Here is a 25,735-nt window from a genome sequence, read left to right as displayed (position 1 = left end):
CAGACAGATGTTTAAGATATCTGTTAGAACTTTTGTTAATTGGCTACACTGTTTCTTAGCATCCAACCAGGTATGTAATCAGGCCCCAAGGCTTTAGGTGGGTTAACCCTGGCTAGGGTCTTCCTCATAACAGCTGAGGCCAAACAGAGAGCCTGCTTCTTAGGGAGGGGAGGGTACCCTTCCTCACTTGTTTACTGTAAATGGCATTAAACAATCTTGAAGCTTGAATCTTGATACTAGAGAAGAATCAAGGAGACCAAACCAATTTTTCAAAGCTCTTCTTTCAAGCACCAAAATTATGCAAGCATTTTTCTGGGATACAGTGTTCTATAGGGGTAAATTAAGAGCCCTTGCTTTGATTGAATGATTTTACAAAATTCCACCTGGCCAAGCCAGGGACTTCAGAGAACTCAAATTTTAGCAACACCTTGCTGAAACAGGTGTTAGCCCCTTAGTTACACATGGAAGGCCTTGATGCCTTGGGTTGGGTCACATACATTTCTACCAAAGGAGAGGGAGAAAGGAGAAATATGAAAGTGAAGGGAAAGTATGCAATGGAGGAGAGAGACAGAGAGGAATGGAAACAGAGTTTGAATGACATGTCAGAAATAAAAGAGAAAATGGTGGACAGAAAAGAAGGGGCAAGTCAAGTTGGAAATGGTGTGATCCTAAGTGCAAAAAGAAAGGCTAAGCTATGCATACCAAAAGCTGGAAGGAACTCAGCAGAGTTGAGCTATAGTTAATTACCATTCTGCTTAACTTAAAAAGAGCTTGTTTATCTGAACTTGAGCACCATTTAATCTTCAGAAGCCCATATGTAGGAAATAATGAGTGATTTGAACTGGGTGATGGTCATGGCTAAACCAAATGTAAGAATTTGATAAGAAAAACGTGGCACAGGGTTTGATGATAGTTTTGAGGAAGGAAAGATTTGCGAGGAGAGAAGATATTAATGGGGTATGTATTTTAAATAAAATCATTTACTTCACATGTAATTGGACATTCATTTGATAGCATCAGCTTAAGCTGAAGATGACTTTACTCTGGAAGGAATTATTGTATCATTTAAGCTTGAGAATTGTTAGACTATTAGAAATATTACTGGGATGAAAATACCAATGGTTATCATTTTAAAGTGGATGGAGAAATCAAGTTTAAATTTTAAACTCAAACTTCTTTTTAGGATGTATTAGATAATTATGATTGCTCAGTCACATTATCTATCTGTAACTCTCACATGTTTGAAGTGTATTGTTAATGCTGTCTTTGCATGCAGAGGGCAGAGGTACTGGTGACTCAGGGAATAACTTTACAGTCATGTGAATTATTCTAAGGACTTGAACACAAGTAGCTTTAATACTTATGTCATAGTAAAGGGGAATGGCCTACCTATCAGCAACTGCACTGGTACAGCATTCAAGTATTATCTCGTTGAAGCTTCACTAACCTCTTTCTGGTGCTGTAGACAATGACACAGTTGCCTTCTCCAAATCCTGTGGATCTGCTAAATTTAAACTAGACTGAAACTGGGGCAGAGAATAGAATTTCTTTGTAGCAGCCAGACAAATGTAAAACAAAACATCACTGAAAAGACCACGACCCTGAGGAATACTTGAAATGCCGATGATAACGAGTAAAGCTAAACCGGCAACTGTTACCTGACCTGTCATGTACTCCAGCTGGAACTAATGCATCCAGCAAAGGTAACTCAGCAGTCTGATAGAATGCAACAGGCCAGCAGGCTGTGTCGATGGTCAGATACACCCCGGATATTTGGCATGAACAGAACTAGCTCTATTTCTCAACAATATGGTCACCGAATTATAGGAAAGATATCAACAAAATAGACAGAGTACAGAGAAGATTTACTAGAATGTTACCTGGGTTTCAGCACCTAAGTTACAGGGAAAGACTGAACAAGTTAGGTCTTTATTCTTTGGAGCATAGAAGGTTGATAGGGGACTTGATAGAGGCATTTAAAATAATGAGGAGGATAGATTGAGTTGATGTGGATAGGCTTTTTCCATTGAGAGTAGGGGAGATTCAAACAAGAGGACATAATTTGAGAGTTAGGGGGCAAAAGTTTAAGGGTAACATGAGGGGGAATTTCTTTACTCAGAGAGTGGTAGTTGTGTGGAATGAGCTTCCAGTAGAAGTGGTAGAGGCAGGTTTGGTATTGTCATTTAAAGTAAAATTGGATAGGTATATGGACAGGGAAGGAATGGAGGGTTATGGGCTGAGTACAGGTCGGTGGGACTAGGTGAGAGTAAGCGTTCGGCACGGACTAGAAGGGCCAAGATGGCCTGTTTCTGTGCTGTAATTGTTATATGGTTATATTTCTCATTTCCTACACCACCTCATTGCTGGGAAACTCTTACTTTCTAGCCTTGTATGAGCTATTATCATTTTGGTGCATTGGAGCAGAATGAGGGTCTACTGTATTTTCCAATTGCTATCTGTTAGAGCATAGTGTACTTTTGGATAACTGCATAAGTACAGTTTAACTAAGGATCACTTGTGCATCCCAGTAGCTTCTTGACCCTTTCAGTAAGTTATTTGACCACTCTTTTAGATTGATTGGATGACTGAAAATTTGGAAAGGTGACTTTGTCCTGGGCATTTGCCAAAGCACAGAAGGTACACCGACATCTCTACTTCTCTCTCTCTCTCTCTCTCTATACACCTGACAAGAATAGTAAGCACTGTTTTGTCCATAGAATGTTCTAGGTAAAAAAGCTATTGTCTGTACCTTATAGGGCACCACATCAGCACTCACTCACTCACTCACTCACTGACTCTTAGTTGAATGGAGGCACAATAACTAGTATCTGCAATGGGTAGTTGGAGGGGAGAGGTAGGAAGGGAAAGTAAAGGCAAGGGCAAGACTGAGTCATATAGAAACATAAATCAGTACAACACTGGACAGACCATTCAGCCAATGATATGCTGATCTTGATATCTCTTTATTCTAAGTATCCTTTTGTGCATCATCCATATCCCTTCATTCTCTTCATAATATTTATGACTGAGATACCTTATGCACATCTAAGTATTAATCCCCACATATATTCCATAATGTTCCAGAAAAATGATGTTCACTTCTCAGAATATAAACCAGTTACAATTTATAGTTTTATAAATTGTACTTCCAAAATCCCAGACTCTATGAGCCAAAAAGATCCCCCTATCAGGTCAGCACAATCTTCAATCATGTTTCAAACTTAAGAGAAATAAAATATCGTCACTCACGACACAGTCTTGTACAGGACATTCTGCCATTCTGTGGTGGTGGCATCCGTCGGTCTCGAGAGACCATGGATCTGCGCCTGGAGTTTCCAGGGCGCAGGCCTGGGCAGCGTTGTATGGGAGACCGGCAGTTGCCCGAGCTGCAGGTCTTCCCCTCTCCACGCCACCGATGTTGTCCAAGGGAAGGGCACTAGGACCCATGCAGCTTGGCACTGGTGACGTTGCAGAGCAATGTGTTGTTAAGTGCCTTGCTCAAGGACACAACACGCTGCCTTAACTGAGGCTCGAACCAGTGACCTTCATGGTACTAGTCTGATGCCTTGCCCACTAGGCCACGTGCCAACACATTCTGTAAAGTATAACCATATTGTAAAAGAGACAAAAACAAAATAGTTTTGAAAAGTGCATAAGGCAGAAAAATAATTTTATTAGTCCTTTATTTGGTGTTATTTGATGTAAAGATTGATTTAGGAAACTCAGCTACGCAAAAGACAGAAACCACTAAGTTTTGAACAGAGGGATTTAATAACTGAGCGCGCCCGCGCGTGTGCACACACATGCACACAAATTAAACTTATGTGGATCATTGCCACACAAACTGTCATTTAGTTTGTAGTACTCTGGAAATGTAGGAACGTCAAACAGCTTAATATATTAGTTCAGCGAGAGGCTGGGTGCTGAATGTGGAAGACTTATAAAACCATTCCTTGGTTTGGATTCACTAGACATTTTCATGTTTAAACACACACATGAAAATATGCTGCATCTTTTCACAGATATGTTATAAAAATGAGTGTGGCATAGTCTCACTTTTAACAAGCTTGCTATATATATTGCCTGTTTCAGCACAAATTGCAGCTATCACCTAAATGTTCAGAATCATTAATGTTGCTAAATTAAAGTGAAAGGTGTGAAATTCAGAATCACTACACCAACATTAACAACCCACCCAGTCTTCCTACCCCTCCATATAAACTGCGTATTATGTACAATTTGATTTTAATAATATGGCCTCTCACCATCATTGCAGATCATTGCAGTCCTTTTGTGAAGAAGAATCTATTAATTTTGATGCATTATTCTTGAATGTCATTACTTTCTTATTTGCAAATTGTTCTGCAGTTTTTGGTTTTCTCTGTGTAATCTTTAAGTTTTGCAATGTTGAAAACAAACAGCAGCCTGTGTGGTCTATGGTGTTGCTGGAAACGGACTACAGAACACAGATAAAGATAATTTATTCCTTCCTCCCTCATGCACATTGCTTGAAACACCACAATAACAGAGACATTTAAAAGTGTTAGCCGGATAATGAACAATTATACAAAGCAGTCTACATTCAATAATTAGAAATATTCTTATGCGTTCAGTATTCAGTTAATAAAGACAAGACTAGCTTTGGTATAGTTCATTTGATGGACAGGACTTAAGAAAAAAAAACAGAAGAAGTACTTTATCGCATCAATATAACTCGAGTGGATTATTAATGAATGAATCAACGTTTGAACAGTTCTGTAAAGAAAACCAAATCATTAAAAATGTAAAGAAACGTCTGAATTACATTTATTATGACCTAAAACAAATGTGTGTTAAAACTACAACACACACAAAATGCTGGTAGAACACAGCAGGCTAGGCAGCATCTGTAGGGAGAAGCGCTGTCAGGCCGAGACGTCGACAGCGCTTCTCCCTATAGATGCTGCCTAGTCTGCTGTGTTCTACCAGCATTTTGTGTGTGTTGTTGTTTGAATTTCCAGCATCTGCAGATTTCCTCGTGTGTTAAAACTGATGGCTTATTGCAAGCAGATAGGATTTTGGTATCTGGGGAAAGGAGTGCTTGAAGATCAGGTCCTCAGACATGATATAAATTCTTGGTGTATGAGAGAGTGGTGGAGAAGTGGACCACTTACATCATTCATCTCAGGGCAGAGCTGCTCTTCTTTGAACTATGTCACAGCAAGATATTTACCTCAAGGTCAGAGGAATAGCTTTCTGGGTGTTCTGGAATAAATATAACCAGTTTGAGGGAAACCTTGGCCTGGAGAAGACTTTGGGATGGTAGTGAGAGCAGAAATCATTTTGTCATTGTCAAACATGACATCAAATGTTTTACATTACAGTGCTGTTTAATATTTCAGTAATATTTGAGTAATACCGTAAATATATTGTTTGGTTAAGCATTTCTTGTTATTTAAATAATTCATTAAAGGTTATATGTAAAAGTACATGAAAAGCATATGACATTACACCAGCACGTCATAATGTGAGTGTCTTGCTTAAAGTAAAAACAAAACTAAGACATGCATTCCTGGCTCCATGTTTTTATTTTCCATTAGTTTTATGTTTTGGAGTTATAAAACATAATACTGGCGATGAGGAAGTTTTAAACAAATCCGAGACTTGTTAAAGCACAGTGAGATGCTCAAATTTAAAAGAAGCACAGCGAGAAAATGAAGGAGTACAAAAAACAGAGCAGCACGTGCTTCTTCAGGAAGGGACAGAACTATTCAAGTTTAAAAAAGCCAAAAAAAAGGACAAATTTATAGGTTCATTGAGCACCCCGTGGCAATAACCATAAGTTAAAAAAAAGTAAAAATGCCCGGCTACATCAGAAAGATAGACGTGTTCAATTGTACGAAAGGTAACTGGCTTCAGTAAATGAAATGAATTGAGCAGTATTTTGGAGCAAATTAAATAGATAATGACAAGCAAGTGCCAGTTGTGCAGAGTGCATTGGGTTTAAAGGCATAGTGTTTGCTTCGAAGTTTGACTCCTTGAGCCAACCAGCCGAAATGAGTTTTGCTGCTTTCACGAAAGTAATGTAGGAACATTTAAAACCAAGATCATTGTGGATTGCAGAAAGCTTTAAGCTTCATAAGCACAATCAAAAGAACAAGGGGTTTCCATTTCAACGTATGTGGCTGAATTGAAGAAGTTGTCTAAGAATTGTCAGTTCAGTAATAGGCTTATTCATGCACTGCGAGATTATTTAATATGTGGAATCTTGCAAAAATACATTCAAAAATGGCTCCAATCTGAAGCACAGCTTCCTTTTAAGGGAGCAGTTGAAATAGTTCTATCAATGGAAACAGCTGATTGAGATACAATTGAGTTGCAGTCAGGATTGAAAGTGAGCTTGAACAAAATTGCAACATCTAAACAGAAGCCGGCCTGGCCAACCAAACTGAGTTACCATTGTGGCAGGAGCACAGGCCAATGCCGGTTTAAAGACAATGAAGTAGGATATATACAAAGAGCATGTCGGCAGACAAGAATAAATGGTCTGCAAAGGGAAGAGAGAAAAGATGAATAGTCAAACTGTGGGTTCAAAAGGAGCGCTAATCTGCATACTGTTTTTGAAAAATCTGATAATGATGAGAGTGACATAGGAGTGGTTAGCCTTGAGATTTACACTGTGAAAGCTAACAATAGACAAGCAATATGGTAATACCAGAAGTGAACGACTAAGTAATTAAAATGGAATTGGGCACTGGCCTTTCTGTTTCAGTCACTCCACAAAATTAGTTTGAACAGCATTTCAAAGATACTGAACTGAAGCCTGCAGGTATCCAATTCTGAACCCATACTGGAGAAAACTCCAGTGGGAATAACATTGGTAACAGTGAAATGCAACAACCAACAAGCCACTTTGGGCTTGAATGTGGTAAAGACAGGAAGGCCAGCACTGCAGGGATGTGAGTGTACTGAGGAAGTTCAAGCATTGGTGGATGCCGCAAGGCCAATGGACGTGTCACAGTTGCGGTCCTTTTCATGATTTGTCAATTACTATAAAGGGTCCCTGCCAAACCTGGCTACAGTGCTCCACCACTTGAACTTAGTTACTACAGACTGGGAAGAAATGGCAATGGACAAAGTGGTGTGAAGTGGCGTTCAAAAAGGAGAAGTATCCACTGCTGTTAGAACCACTTCCTGCAGTCCCAAAGTCAACCCATACCACCATCTTGGAGGAGGTCGCAGAACCTGAGATCGTTTCAAAGCCACAAGCCTCACCTTCCAAGCACAGTGACACCCCCCACCCCCAAACTTTGCTCTTTAAGTAATTCATTATGGTTTCTATGTACAAGTATAGAAACTTGTATAGAAACCCACCACATTATTACATACCTGTCTCACTTGAAGTAAAATCAAAACTAAAACTCTCATTCCCAGCTCTGTGTTTTTGCTTTCAATTTGAATTAAAATGAAACGAGTTCAGCACCAGTGATTCCAAACCTTTGCGTAGTAAAGGCCCAGTGCTGGGTGATGTTAGTGTCTTTTCTTCATTACAGCTGAATACAGTGCTATTGAAGTCATAATATTTATTCTGCTCTTCAAAACGTCTAAAGTCAAAATTCACAAATGTACATAAGCATTATAACTGACCGTTGCATGGGAAACAATGAATAGGTGACCATGGTTACTGATACACATCAGTGGGCAGACTTACCACTGGTAATTTACAGTTTTAGCATCAAGTCAAATACTTCCAGTACTTAGCTCTCATATCTGATCTATACAAGAGTCCCTAATGTTACAGTGCTTTTCATTATCTTTACAGAACACAATGCCACTGAAACTCTAGACTCAATGATTTTGACCTTTGAGCTATGATCTTTGGTATTGACCTCAGGACTCGCCACTGATGGGACTCCAAATTCCAGGCCTCAAACCTGGGACTTGCGATCGGCCCCTGTCAGTCCCCAGATCCAGGACCCAGCAACCTATGGGACCAATAGCCCTCGTCCTCACTGGTCTTCATCTGTAACCCTTGCCACAGATGTCCTTCGTCACACATCCACATCGTGGGCCTTCAAACGTGGAGCACAGAGCACAGAGCAGAGGCCTAGACTCTAACTTGACCTCTAATTCCCCTACATCCCTGTCCCTAAATACTAACCTGATCCTTAAATCCCCTCTCGTCCCCAAAACTATCCCTACAAACCTAAAAAGACAACTAAGTATGAGTCAAAACCTAATTGAAGCTATCTGGAAATCTGTTCCTGAATCCTTGCTTTGATTATCTTAAACAATTTCAGTCATACTGTCTAGTCAACACTACCATATTCTTTATCCAGCATGCATAGGATATTTGGTCAATCAGCAGTAAAACTAAGAAAAAGTTACATGGACACCTCAGTTTAACCAGTCTGTTATCACTGAAGCTAATTTCAGGGCTTGTGTTCCTACTCTACCAGTTCACCAGAAATAACAGGCGTGACACATAGTGTGAGCATAGAAACATAGAAAATAGGTGCAGAAGTAGGCCATTTGGCCCTTCGAGTCTGCACCGCCATTCAGTATGATCATGGTTGATCATCCAACTCAGAACCCTGTACCTGCTTTCTCTCCATAACCCCTGATCCCTTTAGCCACAAGGGCCATATCTAACTTCCTCTTAAATATAGCCAATGAACCGGCCTCAACTGTTTCCTGTGGCAGAGAATTCCACAGATTCACCACTCTCTGTGTAAAGAAGTTTTTCCTCATCTCGGTCCTAAAAGGCTTCCCCTTTATCCTTAAACTGTGACCCCTCGTTCTGGACTTCCCCAACATCGGAAACAATCTTCCTGCATCTAGCCTGTCCAATCCCTTTAGAATTTTATACTTTTCAAAAAAATCCCCCCTCAATCTTCTAAATTCCAGTGAGTATAAGCCTAGTCGATCCAGTCTCTCTTCATATAAAAGTCCTGCCATCCCAGGAATCAATCTGGTGAACCTTCTCTGTACTCCCTCTATGGCAAGAATGTCTTTCCTCAGATTAGCGGACCAAAACTGCACACAATATTCTAGGTGCGGTCTCACCAAGGCCTTGTACAACTGCAGTAGAACCTCCCTGCTCCTGTACTCAAATCCTTTTGCTATGAATGACAACATACCATTTGCCTTTTTCACCGCCTGCTGTACCTGCATGCTCACCTTCAATGACTGGTGTACAATGACACCCAGGTCTCGTTGCATCTCCCCTTTTCCTAATCGGCCACCGTTCAGATAATAATCTGTTTTCCTGTTCTTGCAACCAAAGTAGATAACCTCACATTTATCCACATTAAATTGCATCTGCCATGAATTTGCCCACTCACCTAACCTATCCAAGTCACCCTGCATCCTCTTAGCATCCTCCTCACAGCTAACACCGCCGCCCAGCTTCGTGTCATCCGCAAACTTGGAGATGTTGCATTTAATTCCCTCGTCTAAATCGTTAATATATATTGTAAACAACTGGGGTCCCAGCACTGAGTCTTGCGGTACCCCACTAGTCTCTGCCTGCCATTCTGAAAAGGTCCCGTTTACTCCCACTCTTTGCTTCTTGTTTGCCAACCAATTCTCTATCCACATCAATACCATACCCCCAATACTGTGTGCTTTAAGTTTGCACACTAATCTCCTGTGTGGGAACTTGTCAAAAGCCTTTTGAAAATCTAAATATACCACATCCACTGGCTCTCCCCTATCCACTCTACTAGTTACATCTTCAAAAATTTCTATAAGATTCGTCAGACATGATTTTCCTTTCACAAATCCATGCTGACTTTGTCCGATGATTTCACCTCTTTCCAAATGTGCTGTTATCACATCTTTGATAACTGACTCTAGCATTTTCCCCACCACCGATGTCAGACTAACCGGTCTATAATTCCCCGGTTTCTCTCTCCCTCCTTTTTCAAAAAGTGGGGTTACATTAGCCACCCTCCAATCCTCAGGAACTAATCCAGAATCTAAGGAGTTTTGAAAAATTATCACTAATGCATCCACTATTTCTTGGGCTACTTCCTTAAGCACTCTGGGATGCAGACCATCTGGCCCTGGGGATTTATCTGCCTTTAATCCCTTCAATTTACCTAACACCACTTCCCTACTAACATGTATTTCCCTCAGTTCCTCCATCTCACTAGACCTTTGGTCTCTTACTATTTCCAGAAGATTATTTATGTCCTCCTTAGTGAAGACAGAACTAAAGTAGTTATTCAATTGGTCTGCCATGTCTTTGTTCCCTATGATCAATTCACCTGTTTCTGACTGTAAAGGACCTACATTTGTCTTGACCAATCTTTTTCTTTTCACGTATCTATAAAAGCTTTCACAGTCAGTTTTTATGTTCCCTGCCAGCTTTCTCTCATAATCTTTTTTCCCTTTCCTAATTAAGCCTTTTGTCCTCCTCTGCTGGTCTCTGAATTTCTCCCAGTCCTCAGGTGTGCCGCTTTTTTTTGCTAATTTATATGTTTTTTCTTTGGACTTGATACTATCCCTAATTTCCCTTGTCAGCCACGGGTGCACTACCTTCCCTGGTTTATTCTTTTGCCAAACTGGGCTGAACAATTGTTGTAGTTCATCCATGCGATCTTTAAATGTTTGCCATTGCATATCCACCGGCAACCCTTTAAGTATCATTTGCCAGTCTATCTTATCTAATTCACGTCTCATAACTTCAAAGTTACCCTTCTTTAAGTTCAGAACCTTTGTTTCTGAATTAACTATGTCACTCTCCATCTTAATGAAGAATTCCACCATATTATGGTCACTCTTACCCAAGGGGCCTTGCACGACAAGATTGATAACTAACCCTTCCTCATTGCTCAATACCCAATCTAGATTGGCCTGCTCTCTAGTTGGTTCCTCGACATGTTGGTTCAGAAAACCATCCCGCATACATTCCAAGAAATCCTCTTCCTCAGCACCCTTACCAATTTGGTTCACCCAATCTATATGTAGATTGAAGTCACCCATTATAACTACTGTTCCTTTATTGCACGCATTTCTAATTTCCTGTCTAATGCCATCCCTAACCTCACTACTACTGTTAGGTGGCCTGTACACAACTCCCACCAGCGTTTTCTGCCCCTTAGAGTTATGCAGCTCTACCCATATCGATTCCACATCCTCCAGGCTAATGTCCTTCCTTTCTATTGCATTAATCTCCTCTCTAACCAGCAATGCTACCCCACCTCCTTTTCTTTCCTGTCTATCCCTCCTGAATATTGAATATCCCTGGATGTTGAGCTCCCATCCTTGGTCACCCTGGAGCCATGTCTCTGTGATCCCAACTATATCATATTCATTAATAACTATCTGCACATTCAATTCATCCACCTTGTTACGAATGCTCCTCACATTGACACACAAAGCCTTCAGGCTTGTTTTTACAACATTCTTAGCCCTTATACAATTATGTTGAAAAGTGGCCCTTTTTGCTTTTTGCCCTGGATTTGCCTGTCTGCCACTTTTACTTTTCACCTTACTACTTTTTGCTTCTACCCTCATTTTACACCCCTCTGTCTCTCTGCACTTGTTCCCATCCCCTGCCACATTAGTTTAAAGCCTCCTGAACAGCATTAGCAAACGCTCCCCCCAGGACATTGGTTCCAGTCCAGCCCAGGTGCAGACCATCCTGTTTATACTGGTCCCACCTCCCCCAGAACTGGTTCCAATACCCCAGAAATTTGAATCCCTCCCCCTTGCACCATTTTTCAAGCCACATATTCATCTGAAATATCCTCCTATTTCTACTCTGACTAGCACGTGGCACTGGTAGTAATCCAGAGATTATTACCTTTGTGGTCCTACTTTTTAGTTTATCTCCTAACTCCCTAAATTCACCTTGTAGGACCTCATCCCATTTTTTACCTATATCGTTGGTACCTATGTGCACCACGACCACTGGCTGTTCACCCTCCCATTCCAGAATGTCCTGCAGCTGCTCAGAGACATCCTTGACCCTTGCACCAGGGAGGCAACATACCATCCTGGAGTCTCGTTTGCGGCCGCAGAAATGCCTATCTATTCCCCTTACAATCGAATCCCCTATCACTATAGCTCTCCCACTCCTTTTCCTTCCATCCTGTGCCGCAGAGCCACCCATGGTGCAATGAACTCGGCTGCTGCTGCCTTCCCCTGATGAGACATCTCCCCCAACAGTATCCAAAACAGTATATCTGTTTAGGAGGGAGATGACCTCAGGGGACTCCTGCACTACCTGCCTACTGCTACGCTGTCTAGTGGCCACCCCTTCCCTTTCTGCCTGTGTAGCCTTTACCTGCGGTGTGACCAACTCACTGAACGTGCTAGTCACGACTTTCTCAGCATCGCGGATGCTCCAGTATGAATCCAATCGCAGCTCCAGACGCTTAATGCGGTCTGCCAGAAGCCGCAGTTGGACACACTTCCTGCACACACAGTCGTCAGGGACACTGGAAGTATCCCTGATTTCCCACATGCTGCAGGATGAACAAACCACGGGGCCGATCTCAGCTGCCATGACCTACCCAATACTTGCCTCAACTTTTGAAACTTTCTCCTTTGAAAGGAACTTACACGGCCTTACCTCACTTGGAGTGAAGCTCATCCTCAGCCTCTTCTCGTCGAAGCCTCTCGAGTCAAAACCTCAAATCTCCACTCCTTCACTGGCCCACTCACTCACTGGCCGCTTTCCACATTATCAGTGTGGAATTAATAATATGCATTATCAGCATATTATCAGTGAAAGTTCATTGATCCAGATACAAATAGGTGGCAGGAATAAAACTAACATTTTAAATGTAAGTCCATAAAAAATGAGAAACACTTCAGTTGTAATCATTTTAGCCACAGCACAGCTCACTTATCAGACATTCCATAACTCTGGGATAGCTAAACTATAATCATATGGGGGAATGTTTTTCCTGAATGCAAAATTAAAGAATCACATCTTTAAAAGGTACATTTGCAGATTATAGGAACCTGGACCTCCAGCAATAAACCAATCCTCACTGCAATTTATTTGCCTCTAGTTGTAATTTTTTCCCATTACTTCTTAAATAATACTCTACCTCAACCTTGCCCTAAGGCAAAATACTCCAAGCTATGCAGAAAAGCTTTTTCTAATCCGTCTCCTTAGTCACAGTTTTAAATTAATCGTTCCTTGTCAAAGGTAATGGTCTCTCTCTTTTTATCTCATTGCATTACATTATTTTTTTCTTTTTCTTGTTCTAATTGTGTTCTTTCTTTTAATAATTGTGAATAATTTATGCTTATGTATTTATTATTGAGAGACAATGGAAAACAAGCTCTTCCAATCCTTCAAGCCACACCGCCCAGCAACCCCCAATTTAATCCTACCGTATCCATGGGACAATTGACAATGACCAATGAACCTATCAACCAGTATGTCTTTTGGACTGTGGTGGCAAACCAGACCACCCAGAGGAAACCCACGTGGTCACAAGGAGAATGTATGTACAAACTCCTTACAGGCCACGGCAGGTATCTTATGTGTTTCTTGTGAATGCTGCTAATATGATGCTTAGTGCCTGTGATGCTGCTGCAGGGAAGTTTTTCATTGTATCATCCATACATGTATTGTGAAAAGACAATAAACTTAATTTTGACTTCGACTGAAAAGGGAGTAACAAATATTCCTTTAACCTCCATTACTTCAAATATCACTCTCAATCCGAGATGTTATCCCTGATCATACCTGGTTCTGTGAGTGCTGTAAATGCTCCATGGTCTGAAGATTCCTTTGCAAATAATGGACCAAAGCTGGAGTGAGAGGCATATTTCCCCAGTCTAGGAGCTCTCGTGCTCTTTTTCTGCATGAGTCTTGCTATTTCTTGCAGTGGTGCAGCAAATGTCTTGGCCTTGTAAAATGTATTTCAGGGCTCCATTTTTGATTGGTGATATTTTTGAAATAACCATCGGGGGATGGGTCAGTGAAGTTGAATCTGAGCAACCATCAAATTGGTGGAAAACCAATGGATCCAAAAGCTGTTCATAACTTAGATGGCAGCATAACAAGAGACATAGATCACACGTGGCTGCATCCAAATGATCGGCATCCAATGCACTAACCCCAGTGCAGGAAGACTCAAGTAAGGACCTCAATGGGCTAGGCTAAAGGGTAGCCTCAATGAAATGCATTCTGCATGAGGTGGAATCAATGTCATGGAATATTGAGTCAACCACCAAGAACTTCATGCAGACTCCAGAGCCCACCTTTTCCAGCTCCATTCTCACCTGTGGTGCCAGTGGTGACACAGTGCCTTGTAACAGGCTCTCTTGCTGCACCCACTCTGCAGCCAACCAGCATTCAGAGCACTGCACAGTCCAGTGTCCATACAGCCACCTGGGGACTCAACAGCTCCACATCAATCTGCCCTCTCACCGATTCACTTGGATCACAGAACTACTGCACCATGGAGTGCCATTGAATAAAATAAAACAATTCAGATTAAGGTTAGAGACAGAATGGGATGAACGTCAGCCTCTGGTAGGGTTTTCAGCCCGTAACTTCCTACAAACAAACACTAACATCATGAATGGCTGTGATGCTTCACTCCCAGGTAAGATCAATGCCTTTTAATGCACTTTTTGAAAGGGAGAAAAGACAGACAGACAGACAGACATACTTTATTGATCCCGAGGGAAACTGGGTTTTGTTACAGTCTCACCAACCAAGAATAGTGAAGAAATATAGCATTATAAAACCATAAATAATTAAATAATAAGAAAATTATGCCAAGTAAGTAAATTATGCCAAGAAGAGAACTACAGCTGTGAGAATCCCTGCAGCATCTGATGACACTGTGTTCTCCACCTCAGAGTTTGATGTCAGAACATCGTTCAAGTGGGTGAATCCTCGCAAGGTATCAGGCCCAGATGGTATACCAAGTAGGGCTCTGAAGGCCTGTGCCAACCAATGGGCAAGAGCATTGAAGGACATATTCAGTCTCTTTCTGCTGCAGTCAATGGTTCCCACCTGCTTCTAAAGGGCAACCATCATACCAGTGCCCAAGAAGATCTGGGTGAGCTGCCTCAACAACATTCACCCAATTCCACTCACATCTACTGCAATGAAGAACTTTGAGAGGTCAGTCATGGCTGGAATCAACTCCGGCCCAAACAAGGGCATAGACCCACTGGAAATCGCCTATCACTATAATAGATCTACATTGGAGGTAAGTTCACTGGCTCTCCACTCAGGACAATAGCAATACCTATGTCAGTCTGCTGTTTATTGATTACAGCGCAGTGTTCAACGCAATAATACCTTCAGTTCTAATCAACATGCTCCAAAAGCAGATCCTCTGACCCTCCCCATGTACCTGTATCCTTGACTTCTTCACCAGGAGACCACAGTCTGTTCAGATCAAAAATAAAATCTCCTCCTCACTGAACATCTTAAAGGTGCACGCTTAGCTCACTACACTACTCTCTCTACACCCACAATTGTGTGGTTAGACACAACTCATATGCCATCTTTAAACTTGCCAACAACACCCACTGTTTTCAGAACTTTAGGTGGTAATGAGGAGGCATACAGGAGTGAGATAGACCTGCTGGTTGAGTGATGTCACAACAACCTTTCACTCAGCATCAGCAAGACCAGGGAACAGAGTTTGGACTTCAGGAAGGGGAAGCCGTGGGAACACACACCAGTCCTTTTCAAGGGATCGGCAGAGAAAAGGATGATCGTTTTCAAGTTCCTGGGTGCCAACATCTCTGAAAGATTTATCCTCGGACCAATATATCGATGCAATTACAAAGAAGACATGACAGCAGCTGTATTTCATTTGGGGTTTGAGGCAGATTATTATGTCGCCAATGGCTCCTGCAGCTTTCTACATGTGTATCGTGGTGAGGAGTCTGAAGAAACGCACTCAATGTTTCAGCAACAGCCACTTCCTCCTTCGCCATCAGATTTCTGAATGGACAATGAACCCATGAACACTACTTCACTGCTTTTTATCCTTGTTTGCACTCTGTATTTTATTTTATATATTTATTGTAATTCATATTTTTTATTATTATTATATATTGCAAAGTACTGCTGTCACAAAACAACAATCTTTATGAGATATGCCAGTGATATTAAACCTGATTCTGAATCTGATTCTGATTCTGGCTTCATGGAGCCAGGGTCTTGCAGGAAAACTGGGTTCATCTTCCCACCCTCATCTTTCCCACTCCTGTGCAATGCTTTTTAGCTTCTGCTCCTGAGGTCCTTAGTAAAACTGTAGAGTTGAAAGCCTGGCCTTCTAGATCCAGATTCAGGTTGACCATGTCCACTTGTAATCGCCTCCACAAAATGTCAACATTCATTAAGGAGTGCTGAATCAGAGATGATGGTATAGACAAAACTGAGTGGAAGCCCGGCATTGGTAAAACATGTGCAGTTCTTATCAATTTAATCTCAAAAGGACGGACATTTGTGAATTCAAGTTTATTCCAAAGAAACATTGCAATAGCATCCAACTTCAACCCAAAATGTATTACCACATATAACTTTAGCCCCAAACAATCACTGCTAAAAAGTCCTACTTTACACCAAAGAAAGGGCACTCTCAAATCCAATTTCATACTAATAATTGGCATTAAAACGTCCAACTTCCTCCTAAAGAGAAGCTGATTTCAAAACCAATGAAAAGAGAACCAAAAGTGATGGTCCTTGAGGGTGGCATGGTAGGACAGTGGTTAGCATAATGCTTCACAATGCCAGTGATTGGGGCTCCTCCCACTGTCTGTGTGGACTCGGGAATCTGCCTCCCTTTTAACACGCATATGGTTTACCTCACAGAGTGGTTGATGAATTGTAATATGAGTGTATTCTGGATCATCTGACAAGTTGTGGATGTGTGTGGGCCTTTGTCTTGAAGTAGTGTGGGGGTATGGCTGTGAAATGTCCATACTTGTATTTGTGAAGTGTTGTATTGTAAATACATTAGCTGGGGAGGGCGGATGTGTCATGGTTCCGGTTGACCATTCCCCTTTAACACTACTTTCTCCCCGATTATGCCCCAATTTCAGTCAATTGCTGCTAGTTACCCAATTACCGTACATCTGGCCTTCATCAGAGACTGGGAAATAAATACGATGGCGACTCTATCACAGGTTGCCAGTTTGTTGGTCAATTCTCATGTGATACTTCGTTCCGATTAGAACCGGTAGTTCTAAGCTCCGCTCTAGTTTCTAGAGAGTCCCTGTGAATCCCATCTCCTTGTCAAGATCCCTCTGGTTTCCTGCTCTACGTTCAGGTCTACGCCAGCCTCCCCAACTGAGCCGACGTGCTGGTGTCCTGCACTTGGGTTCTCCTCCGTCGCCCCCCCCCCCCCCCGTGTAACAGGATGAGGGGAGGCTTGTTTAGGGGTAAGATATAAAAGCAAAATGGAGGAAAATGTAATCCATTATGTATTCTGTATTGTGTCATTCCTTCAATAAAAATATATTTTTTAAAAAGAGTTTATCCGTTCTCCCTGTGACCATGCGACTTTCTTCCAAGAGCTCCAATTTCCTCCAACATTCCAAAGACGTACAAGTACGTAGAAAGTTAGTAAGTCGTGGGCATGAAATGCTGGCACCAGATGCCCGGAGACACTTGCAGGCTGCCCCCAGGACATCCTCAGACTGTGTTGGTGGTTGACACAAAACAATGCATTTCACTGTATTTTCGATGTACATGTGATAAATTAATATAATCTTTCCCTTTATCTTAATCTCAATGCCACCATGTTGCAGTAATATCCAAGTGATAATTCCCCTCTAGCAAGAGTCATGTGCATTGGGGATTACCCTTTGGTTGCCACCCACTCCCTCTGATGTCACACATTTCTGTTAGGATTGTGGCCAGCAGGTCCATACTGGCTTAGCAGACTGGCAATGAATAAATAAAACTCTGTTCTCCTTGTTCAAAGTATAGCATACCGGTGTGGGTAATGTAATTGGGAGAAATGTATATAATTTGCAACCACCAACACTGGGTTGGGGTTGCAGTTTTAGAGGTTGGTTTGCTGTGGTGACATAATTCCATAAGGATTTTTAGTATGCTTTTGCGTTTAGGTTTCAGAGTGCAATAAAACATGTTAGCGGTTTCATTAAACATAAAATGCCTCACTTTGTTTTATTTGTGAAAGCCTACAATGGTGACCCTGATGCTCCAGGGCGATTCCAGAATTGCTGAACGTGGCAGCCAATGCAGTTGCTTCGAAACTGCTGAAATTTTGGGAGCAAAATGGCAATGCTTGGTTTGTACAAGCTGAGGCCCAGTTTGCTCTGCAAGAAATCGTCACCGACAGCACCAAATGTTTCTGCGTGGGAGTTTCATTCAGCGATTCCACGGCTGCGAAAGTGGTGAGTCTACTAGAACAACTGCCTGAACGTGATAAATACCGATTGCTGAAAACTCACATTTTACAGACTTTTGGACTATTGGAGTCTGAGTGCGCCAAATAGTTGCTCTCCTTGCCCAGCTTTGGCGATGCTAAGCCTTTGGAGCTAATGGACCACATACTGTCTCTCCTGGGAAATCACCATCCTTGTTTAATTTTTAAAGAATTCTTCATGTAGCAAGTGCCTGATGCAGAGTGCACGGCCCTCGCTAATGCACCCGTGAAGGACTATAGGGAGTTTGCTAAAATGGCTGATTGTTTACATTCAACTAGGCAGCAGTGCATCATTACTTCTCCTTTCTCTACCTCAATAAGCCCAGTCAGCAAGGCCCCTAACGTAAGGACACCCGCGGCTGGGAAACAGACATTGCCATGTCTGTGCTTTTACCACACTCACTTTGGCAGGAACACCAGGAGTGCTGACTGCCTTGCAGCTTTGACTGTGCCAGAGCATTGGGACATCAGAGATCTGTGAACACTGGGTTCTAGCTGCCAGGATCATCTACTGTTCATTATGGACTCCCTTTCAGGGTGGTGCTTCTTGAGTTAGTGTGCTGCCAGCAGCATCTATTGGTGAAAAGGCAAAGGGTGACATCAACGGCAGCAAGATCCAAACTAACGGGACACGATGGGTGACGCTCCGCTGCAGTGGGCAATGTTACACGTGGAACTTCATTTTGGCTGAAGTCACTAGACCTCTGCTCTGTGCAGATTTCCTGTGTGCTGTTAGTTGACTTTAAGAATTGCCGGCTTGAGGATGTCAAGGACTTTGGGTCATTGCCCTGCTCCCCAAGTAAGTATCTCTTAACAACTCAGTCAAGCACATGCACCACCACATGTGAGCTCACTTGACTGCTGGGCGAGTCCCCAAACCTCACCAAGCCCACACTCTCCACTACAGTCACAAAACATGGGCTTGAGCACCACATTCCCACAACTGGCCCGCCAGTCCATGCCCACGTGTGTAAACTGGAGCCAGAAAAGCTGGCAACTGCGAGGGCTGATATTGCCAACATGGAAAGACTCAGAATTGTACACCAGTCAAATAGCCCCTGGGCTTCACAGCTCCATATGGTCCTTAACTCCGATGGTGGGTGCCACTCATGAGGTGATTATCAATGCTTTAACAAGTCGTTACCCGGTTCCACACATTGAACACTTTTCTGCATGTCTAGCCAGAAAGCTAACTTTTTTCCAAAGTCAATCAAGTTAGAGGCTACCATCAAGTGCCTGTGTGCTTGGAGGACATTTCCAAAGCAGCTATGATAACCCCATTTGGCTTTTTTGAGTTTCTGCGTGTGTCATTTGGACTGAAGAATGCAGCACAGACTTTCCATCGGCTGATGGACTCTCTATTAAAAGACATTGATTTTCTTTTTTTTAACCTAGATGGCATTCTTGTTTCTAGTGAGTCCAAATCGAGCATATATCTCATCTCCGCACGTTTCGAGCCAACACGGGTTGATAATTAACCTTGTTAATTACCAGTTTGGGTTGTTAACCATTGACTTCCCCAGCCATCACATCTCTGCAAAAGGTACAAGATCCCTCCCATCAAAAGTAGCTGCTATTGTGGATTTCCCATTGCCCCACACTACAAAAAACTACCAGAGTTTTTAGGTTTCTATGACTGCTTCATTCCGCGAGCTACTGGACTTATGTTCCCCTGTTCGGTGTGCTTAAGGTAATACTCCTAATCAAGTGCTTGACTGATCAGCAGACATGACCAGGGCACTTGATGGTACCAAATGAGCTTTCTACTGCGACCCTACTGGTATACCCAGTCCTCAATGCACCCATAGGCAATATTACTGATGCTTCAGACTATGCCGTGGGTGCTGTGCATGAACAGTTGGTCATGGGAGTGTGGCAGCGCTCGCCTTCTGCGGCCAGCAACTCTGTTCCCCACCCCCCATCCCAAAAGGAAGTACAACACATTTGATTGTGAGCTTTTCAGTCTCTATCTGGCTGTCCACCATTTTTGTTTTCTTCTAGAGGGTTGCCATTTCACAGTGTTCATTGATCACAAACTCCTCGTGCAACCGATGGCCAAAACATCAGACCCTTGGTCTGCACAGCAGCAATATCACCTGACCTGCATATCCGAGTTCACAATTGATATACACCATATCAAGGAAAAAAATAATGCTGCGGCTGATTGTAACTTACAGACGTCTGTTGAGGCCACGCACATAGGGGTTGAGTATGCCGGCATGGCAACCGACCAAGTTACTGACCCAGAGGTGCAGTCTTACTGAACAGCAGTCATGGGCCTGTGGTTGGCTAATATTAAGTTCAGGGAAGCTGGGGTTCTTTTCCTGTGTGATGCCTTAACTGTCCTTGCCCTCGCCTCATCGTGCCCACAAAGTGGAAACGGACTCTTTTAGACTTCATACATCCAGGCCGCAAGGCCTCACTGAAAATGGTCGCACTAAGGTTTGTTTGGCACGGCCTCAGAAAGGACTTGTATGATTGGACTTCAGTAGGCAAAAATTAATCATCATGTTCAGGTGCCTTCGTACCTTTGAGGTCCCTGAGCGATAGTTTGACCATGTCAATGTGGACCTTGTAGGCCCTCTTCTCCACTCCTGCAATTTCATGCACCTTCCCACCATGGTGCAACGTACCACCAGGTGGCCAGAGGTTGTCCCTCTAGATGGCTGCAGATGTGGCTCAGGTGTTCATCAGCTCGCTTGCTTTGGCACCCCATCTGATATCTCCTCCGCTCATGGTCCCCAATTCACTTCAGACCTCTGGTCTGCAATGGCCCAGAATTTCAGTATTAGGCCACATCACACCACAGCTTACCACCCCCAGTCCAATGGCCTACGTGAGCAAAATGCTGCTTAGGTGATTATCTCCTGTGGATCCTGCTGGGGCTCAGAACAGCTCCAAACGAGGACCTGCAGTCGTCCACGGGTGAGTTGGCATATGGGCAGTCGTTACGTCAGACAGGTGACTTTATTCCTTATGCCACAACTGCCTTGTCAGCCTCTTAACAGTGTTCTAGCCTCCTCAGTAAATTCAATTCCCCTTCACCTATTCCTACCTCCCACCATAACGTAGAGCACTCTTGGGTTCCTGTTGACCTATGTTCTGCCTTGTTCATTTTCATCTGCTATGATGCACACCAACATCCCCTTAGGCCCCCTTACAATGGCCTGTTCCACATTTTGGAATGGAGAGAAAAGACTTTTATCATAGATAAGAGGGGTAAACCTGAAGGTATTTTGGTAGATTGCCTTAAGCTGACCCACCAAGATTTGGAGTATTCCACTGCCATACCCTTGGTGTCACAACATGGCCATGAGCATGTGAACACACCTCTGGATGAGCCAGAGGCACCTGTTGTTCCTCCACCCATGGAACATAGCACCCTAGCTGGCCAACTCATCTGAGCTCCAGACATGCTCACAATGCTGGTTTTATTGAATTTTGGGGCGGTGTTGGAGTGGGGTGCATTGTAGGGTACCATAAAACACAACCACCAAAATTGGCTTGGAGATTCATTAAGAGGCTGGTTTGATGTGATGACGTTATTATATCAAGATTTTTAACGTGCTTTTTTGTTTAGGTTTTAGATTTCAATAAAATGTGTTACGATTTCATTAAACATAAAATGTCTCACTTTGTTTTATTTGCAAAAACCTACATTGACAATGAGGAAAATTGTTTCATTAGTACCAAAAGATTGGAGGGTGGCATATGTTATTTCTTTGTTGAAGAAAGGTAATAGGTATAATCCTAGGAATTACAATCTTACATCAGTGGTGGGCAAAATCTTGGAAAGGATTCTTAGAGAAGGGATTGATGAGCATTTGGAGAAGCATAGTCTTATTAGGGATAGTCAGTGTGGTTTTGTGAGGAGCAGGTAATGCCTCACGAGTCTGCCTGGATCAGAGAGGATGTCCTATGAACGAGCTAGTGCTTTTCTCTTTGGAAAGGAACATATGCAGATAACTGATGTTGATTCCAAGCATCTAGCATGGTTATTCAAGCCCAGATCAATATCTTAAGTAGTGAAAGCAAAATTGGATGAAAAAACAGCAGTCTTCTCTGAAAGAATTGATTTTAATTCCTAAACAGCATCCAATGCATCAGTCTTAAAACCTAATAGATTAATTTAGATTTATGGAAATTATAAGTTGATTACTAATTGAGTTTTGTTCCTAGAATTGTATCCCATTGCTAGGAAAGAAATTTGCAACTTTATCAGGAGGGCAGAATTTCCTAAGTTGAATCTGAATCATAAATATCAACAATGTTAAAGCATCTGTCAATGTAAGCTTGACTATTAACAGTTGCATGGACTTGTCATCCTTGGGAGTTCCATCTGCACCCACTAACTTCCAGACAGGTGTGGTGGCGTTACTGTAGGACATTCCCAAGGTCACCGTATACTTGGCTAATATACCATGCATATTATCCTGGTTGCAGGACCCTCAAGGAAAAAAACACCTACAATCTCTGGCAGGGCTGACCAGACAGAAAAAGGCAGACATACATCCAAAGAAAACTGAGCATATTATTTTTGGCAAATAATATACAGTACTTGGAAAGTATGTGAATGCTAAAGGACTAACCCCTAGTTCAACAGAACATAAATACTTCTGTTAGTATTTCTGCACCAAGTATTCAAGGACATAGAAGGGTATCTCTCTGCTCCTTTGGTGGTGATCCAAGGAACAATGCCAATTTTACTGGACCCTTCTTCAGGAAGGTGTGTCTGTTATGGTTGATGTTCATTCAAAGTGGATAGATGTAGGGAAAGGATCTGCTCCTGTACTGTTTTTTGTTCTGTGTGTCAGTGATGAAGGATTGTTTTACATGCTGGAAGTTGATTCATGAGTACAGATTTTAAAGATTTCATGAATCAAAATGCCTTTAATTTATATGACTTGTACCCAGGTCTTCTTTCGTCTGATGGAGTAGTGGAGGAGGTTGTCAGACTTTTTTAGAAAAAAATCAACAAAATGCAAGGCGGCCACATTGAAACCCAAATGCCTTGGTTTCTCTTCAGTTCCTGCAGTACATTACAACCTACAGCTGAGCAGTCTCCCAAACATTTACTCATGGCAAATACATTGACATCAACTATAGATATCAATATTTTCAACCCAAAAAGGAACAAACAATTACAATGAAAGTATGATATAACAAAAATAGCATCCACCCACTTTCTCATTGCCTGGTTTCATCTATCATCTGCAGTACGTACTCCTTCCCCTCCCAAAACCTTCTTTATCTTTTTTCTGCCCCCTTCTATTCCAGTCCTAATGAAGGATCTCAAACTGAAATTTTGACTGTTTATTCCCCCAGATAGATGCTGCCCAACTTGCTGAGCTTCTCCTGCACTTAATTGCCATTGCTCAAGATTTCCAGCATCTGCAGAATTGCTTGATTTTATAAATTTTAAAATACCAGCACATAGATTTAATCCTCTCTGTATCCCATCTGAAACATTTTAAGATATGCTATTAAAAATCTCATAAAAACCTATGGTTGCAGATTCAAAGTACAAAGACAAATCGATCGGAAAATATAATCTGAATAAGGGACATTCACAAAACTGCAGCCAGGATAAAACCAACAGCAAAACTATTGTTGAATATAAAAGAAGTGTTCTACCTTCAACAGCCCTTTTGAAGAAAACCTTACAACTTCCACATGTAAGGACTCCATAATGGCAACCTGAGGCTTCATCACCACAGATCAGACAGAGTTTCTGCAGACTCAGTCCTGGGGCAAAATGAGAGACATGGCTTCTTCCATTCTCTGGCCTTCAAAGAAGAGAGGAAAAAAAAGATTTCAAAGTCAATTGTTTCACAATTAAAAATAATTGTAATAAAATGTTAACTTTAAAAGTTCTTTCTACAACTTAGGTGAAATTTCATCTGCCTTGCAACATTCTTACATACAATGCTCCATTCAGAGTATACACCTACAGATGAATAGATTTGCATTCAAAGTGAGAAAGCTGCTGATGGGACGGACTACTGCGAAACAGCTGAATTTTAATTGCCAAAAATCAGCTAATTAGTAAAGTTTCTTTTGAAGCTCTTTTTTGCAGGGAATGGTGTTTTATTGTGTTTGATCATCTGTCTTCTGTCCAGTCCCAATTAACAGCTATGCTGTGGTAGAAAAACCAAAAAAAAACCTTTGATCACTCCTCTGATCTGGTAATCAGTATCATTATTGAGATAATGCTCACTCAATTTGCTGGAAGTGTATGAAATAGATTTAAAATCAGCTTAATCCAGAATTTAACACTTTGGGTCTCATATGGGAACTGTCAAATGTGCAGTTAATTTAACATCAAATAAGGACACAACATTTTTGAGGTTTCAATAATGAACTGGACTTCTGGAAACTTGAGCAAATAAAAACATATTTTGTTCCTATTTGTGCTTCGTGCTGAACTTGATTTAACTCAGTATTTGCACATATAATCCTTTTCATGTGTTCTTCAGTTTCAACCACTGGGAAACATAACCAGTGGACTTAACCACAAAAGATGGCATCTTTTTCTTGTGGTAATATAATTTACTTAAAATATTAATAATAGCTACAACTTAACATATAAGAAGTAACGCCGCCTTCTATGATGCAAGATCTAACCTAACAATGATTGTAATAATGGATTGCAGGCATGGTATTCAAAGTTCAAAAGATTGAAAGAATTCAAAGTACATTTATTTTCAAAATTCACAACCCTGAGATTCATCTTCTCCACACACAGCCATGAAATAAAGAAAACAATGGAACCTGTTCAAAGAAAAAACATCAATCCTCGCATGCGCAAACAACAAATCACGCAAATGGCCACAGGAACATCGACCCCTCCATCGCTAAACAAATCGTGCAAATGGCAACCAAAAAAACAAGCAAAAACACAGAAGATAAAGCACAAAATTGAACCAATGAATGACCACCAACCAATGTGTAAAAGACAACAAACTGTTAAAATACAAAAGAAAGAAGAAATAATAATGATAAGTAAATAAGCAATAAATATCTAGAACATGAGATGAAGTGTCCTTGAAAGTGAGTCTATAGGTTGTGGAAACAGTTAGATGATGTGGCAAGTGTAGTTGAGTGAAGTTATCCCCATTGGTTCAAGTGCCTGATGGTTGAGAGATAATAACTGTTCCTAAACCTGGTGGCTTAGGTCCTGAGGCTCCTGTACTTTCTTCCTGATGGCAGCAACGAGAAGACACCATGATCTGGGTGGTGAGGGCTCTCTGATGATGGATGCTGCATTCCTGCAACAGCACTCCATGTAGATGTGCTCAGCGGTTGGAAGAGCTTTTCTTCCGATGGACCGGGCTGAATCCACTACTTTTTATAGGATTTTC

At 41.8% G+C, this 25,735-nt stretch overlaps 1 protein-coding gene across 4 annotated transcripts in view; it reads right to left on the bottom strand.

Annotated features, from left to right (window-relative positions):
- The window catches only part of LOC140726642 (progesterone receptor-like), a 299,505-nt gene that overhangs the window by 232,459 nt on the left and 41,311 nt on the right, over nucleotides 1-25,735 (bottom strand). For all 4 annotated transcript variants that reach the window (XM_073043275.1, XM_073043276.1, XM_073043277.1 and 1 more), the window contains exon 3: nucleotides 24,009-24,160. In XM_073043275.1, coding sequence (XP_072899376.1) covers nucleotides 24,009-24,160 — 152 coding nt within the window. The remainder of the gene's footprint in view (nucleotides 1-24,008; nucleotides 24,161-25,735) is intronic.

The sequence above is a fragment of the Hemitrygon akajei genome, chromosome 4, assembly GCF_048418815.1.
Source record: "Hemitrygon akajei chromosome 4, sHemAka1.3, whole genome shotgun sequence".
In the NCBI taxonomy this organism is placed as follows: Eukaryota; Metazoa; Chordata; class Chondrichthyes; order Myliobatiformes; family Dasyatidae; genus Hemitrygon; species Hemitrygon akajei.
This window is presented reverse-complemented; position numbering and strand designations above follow the sequence as displayed.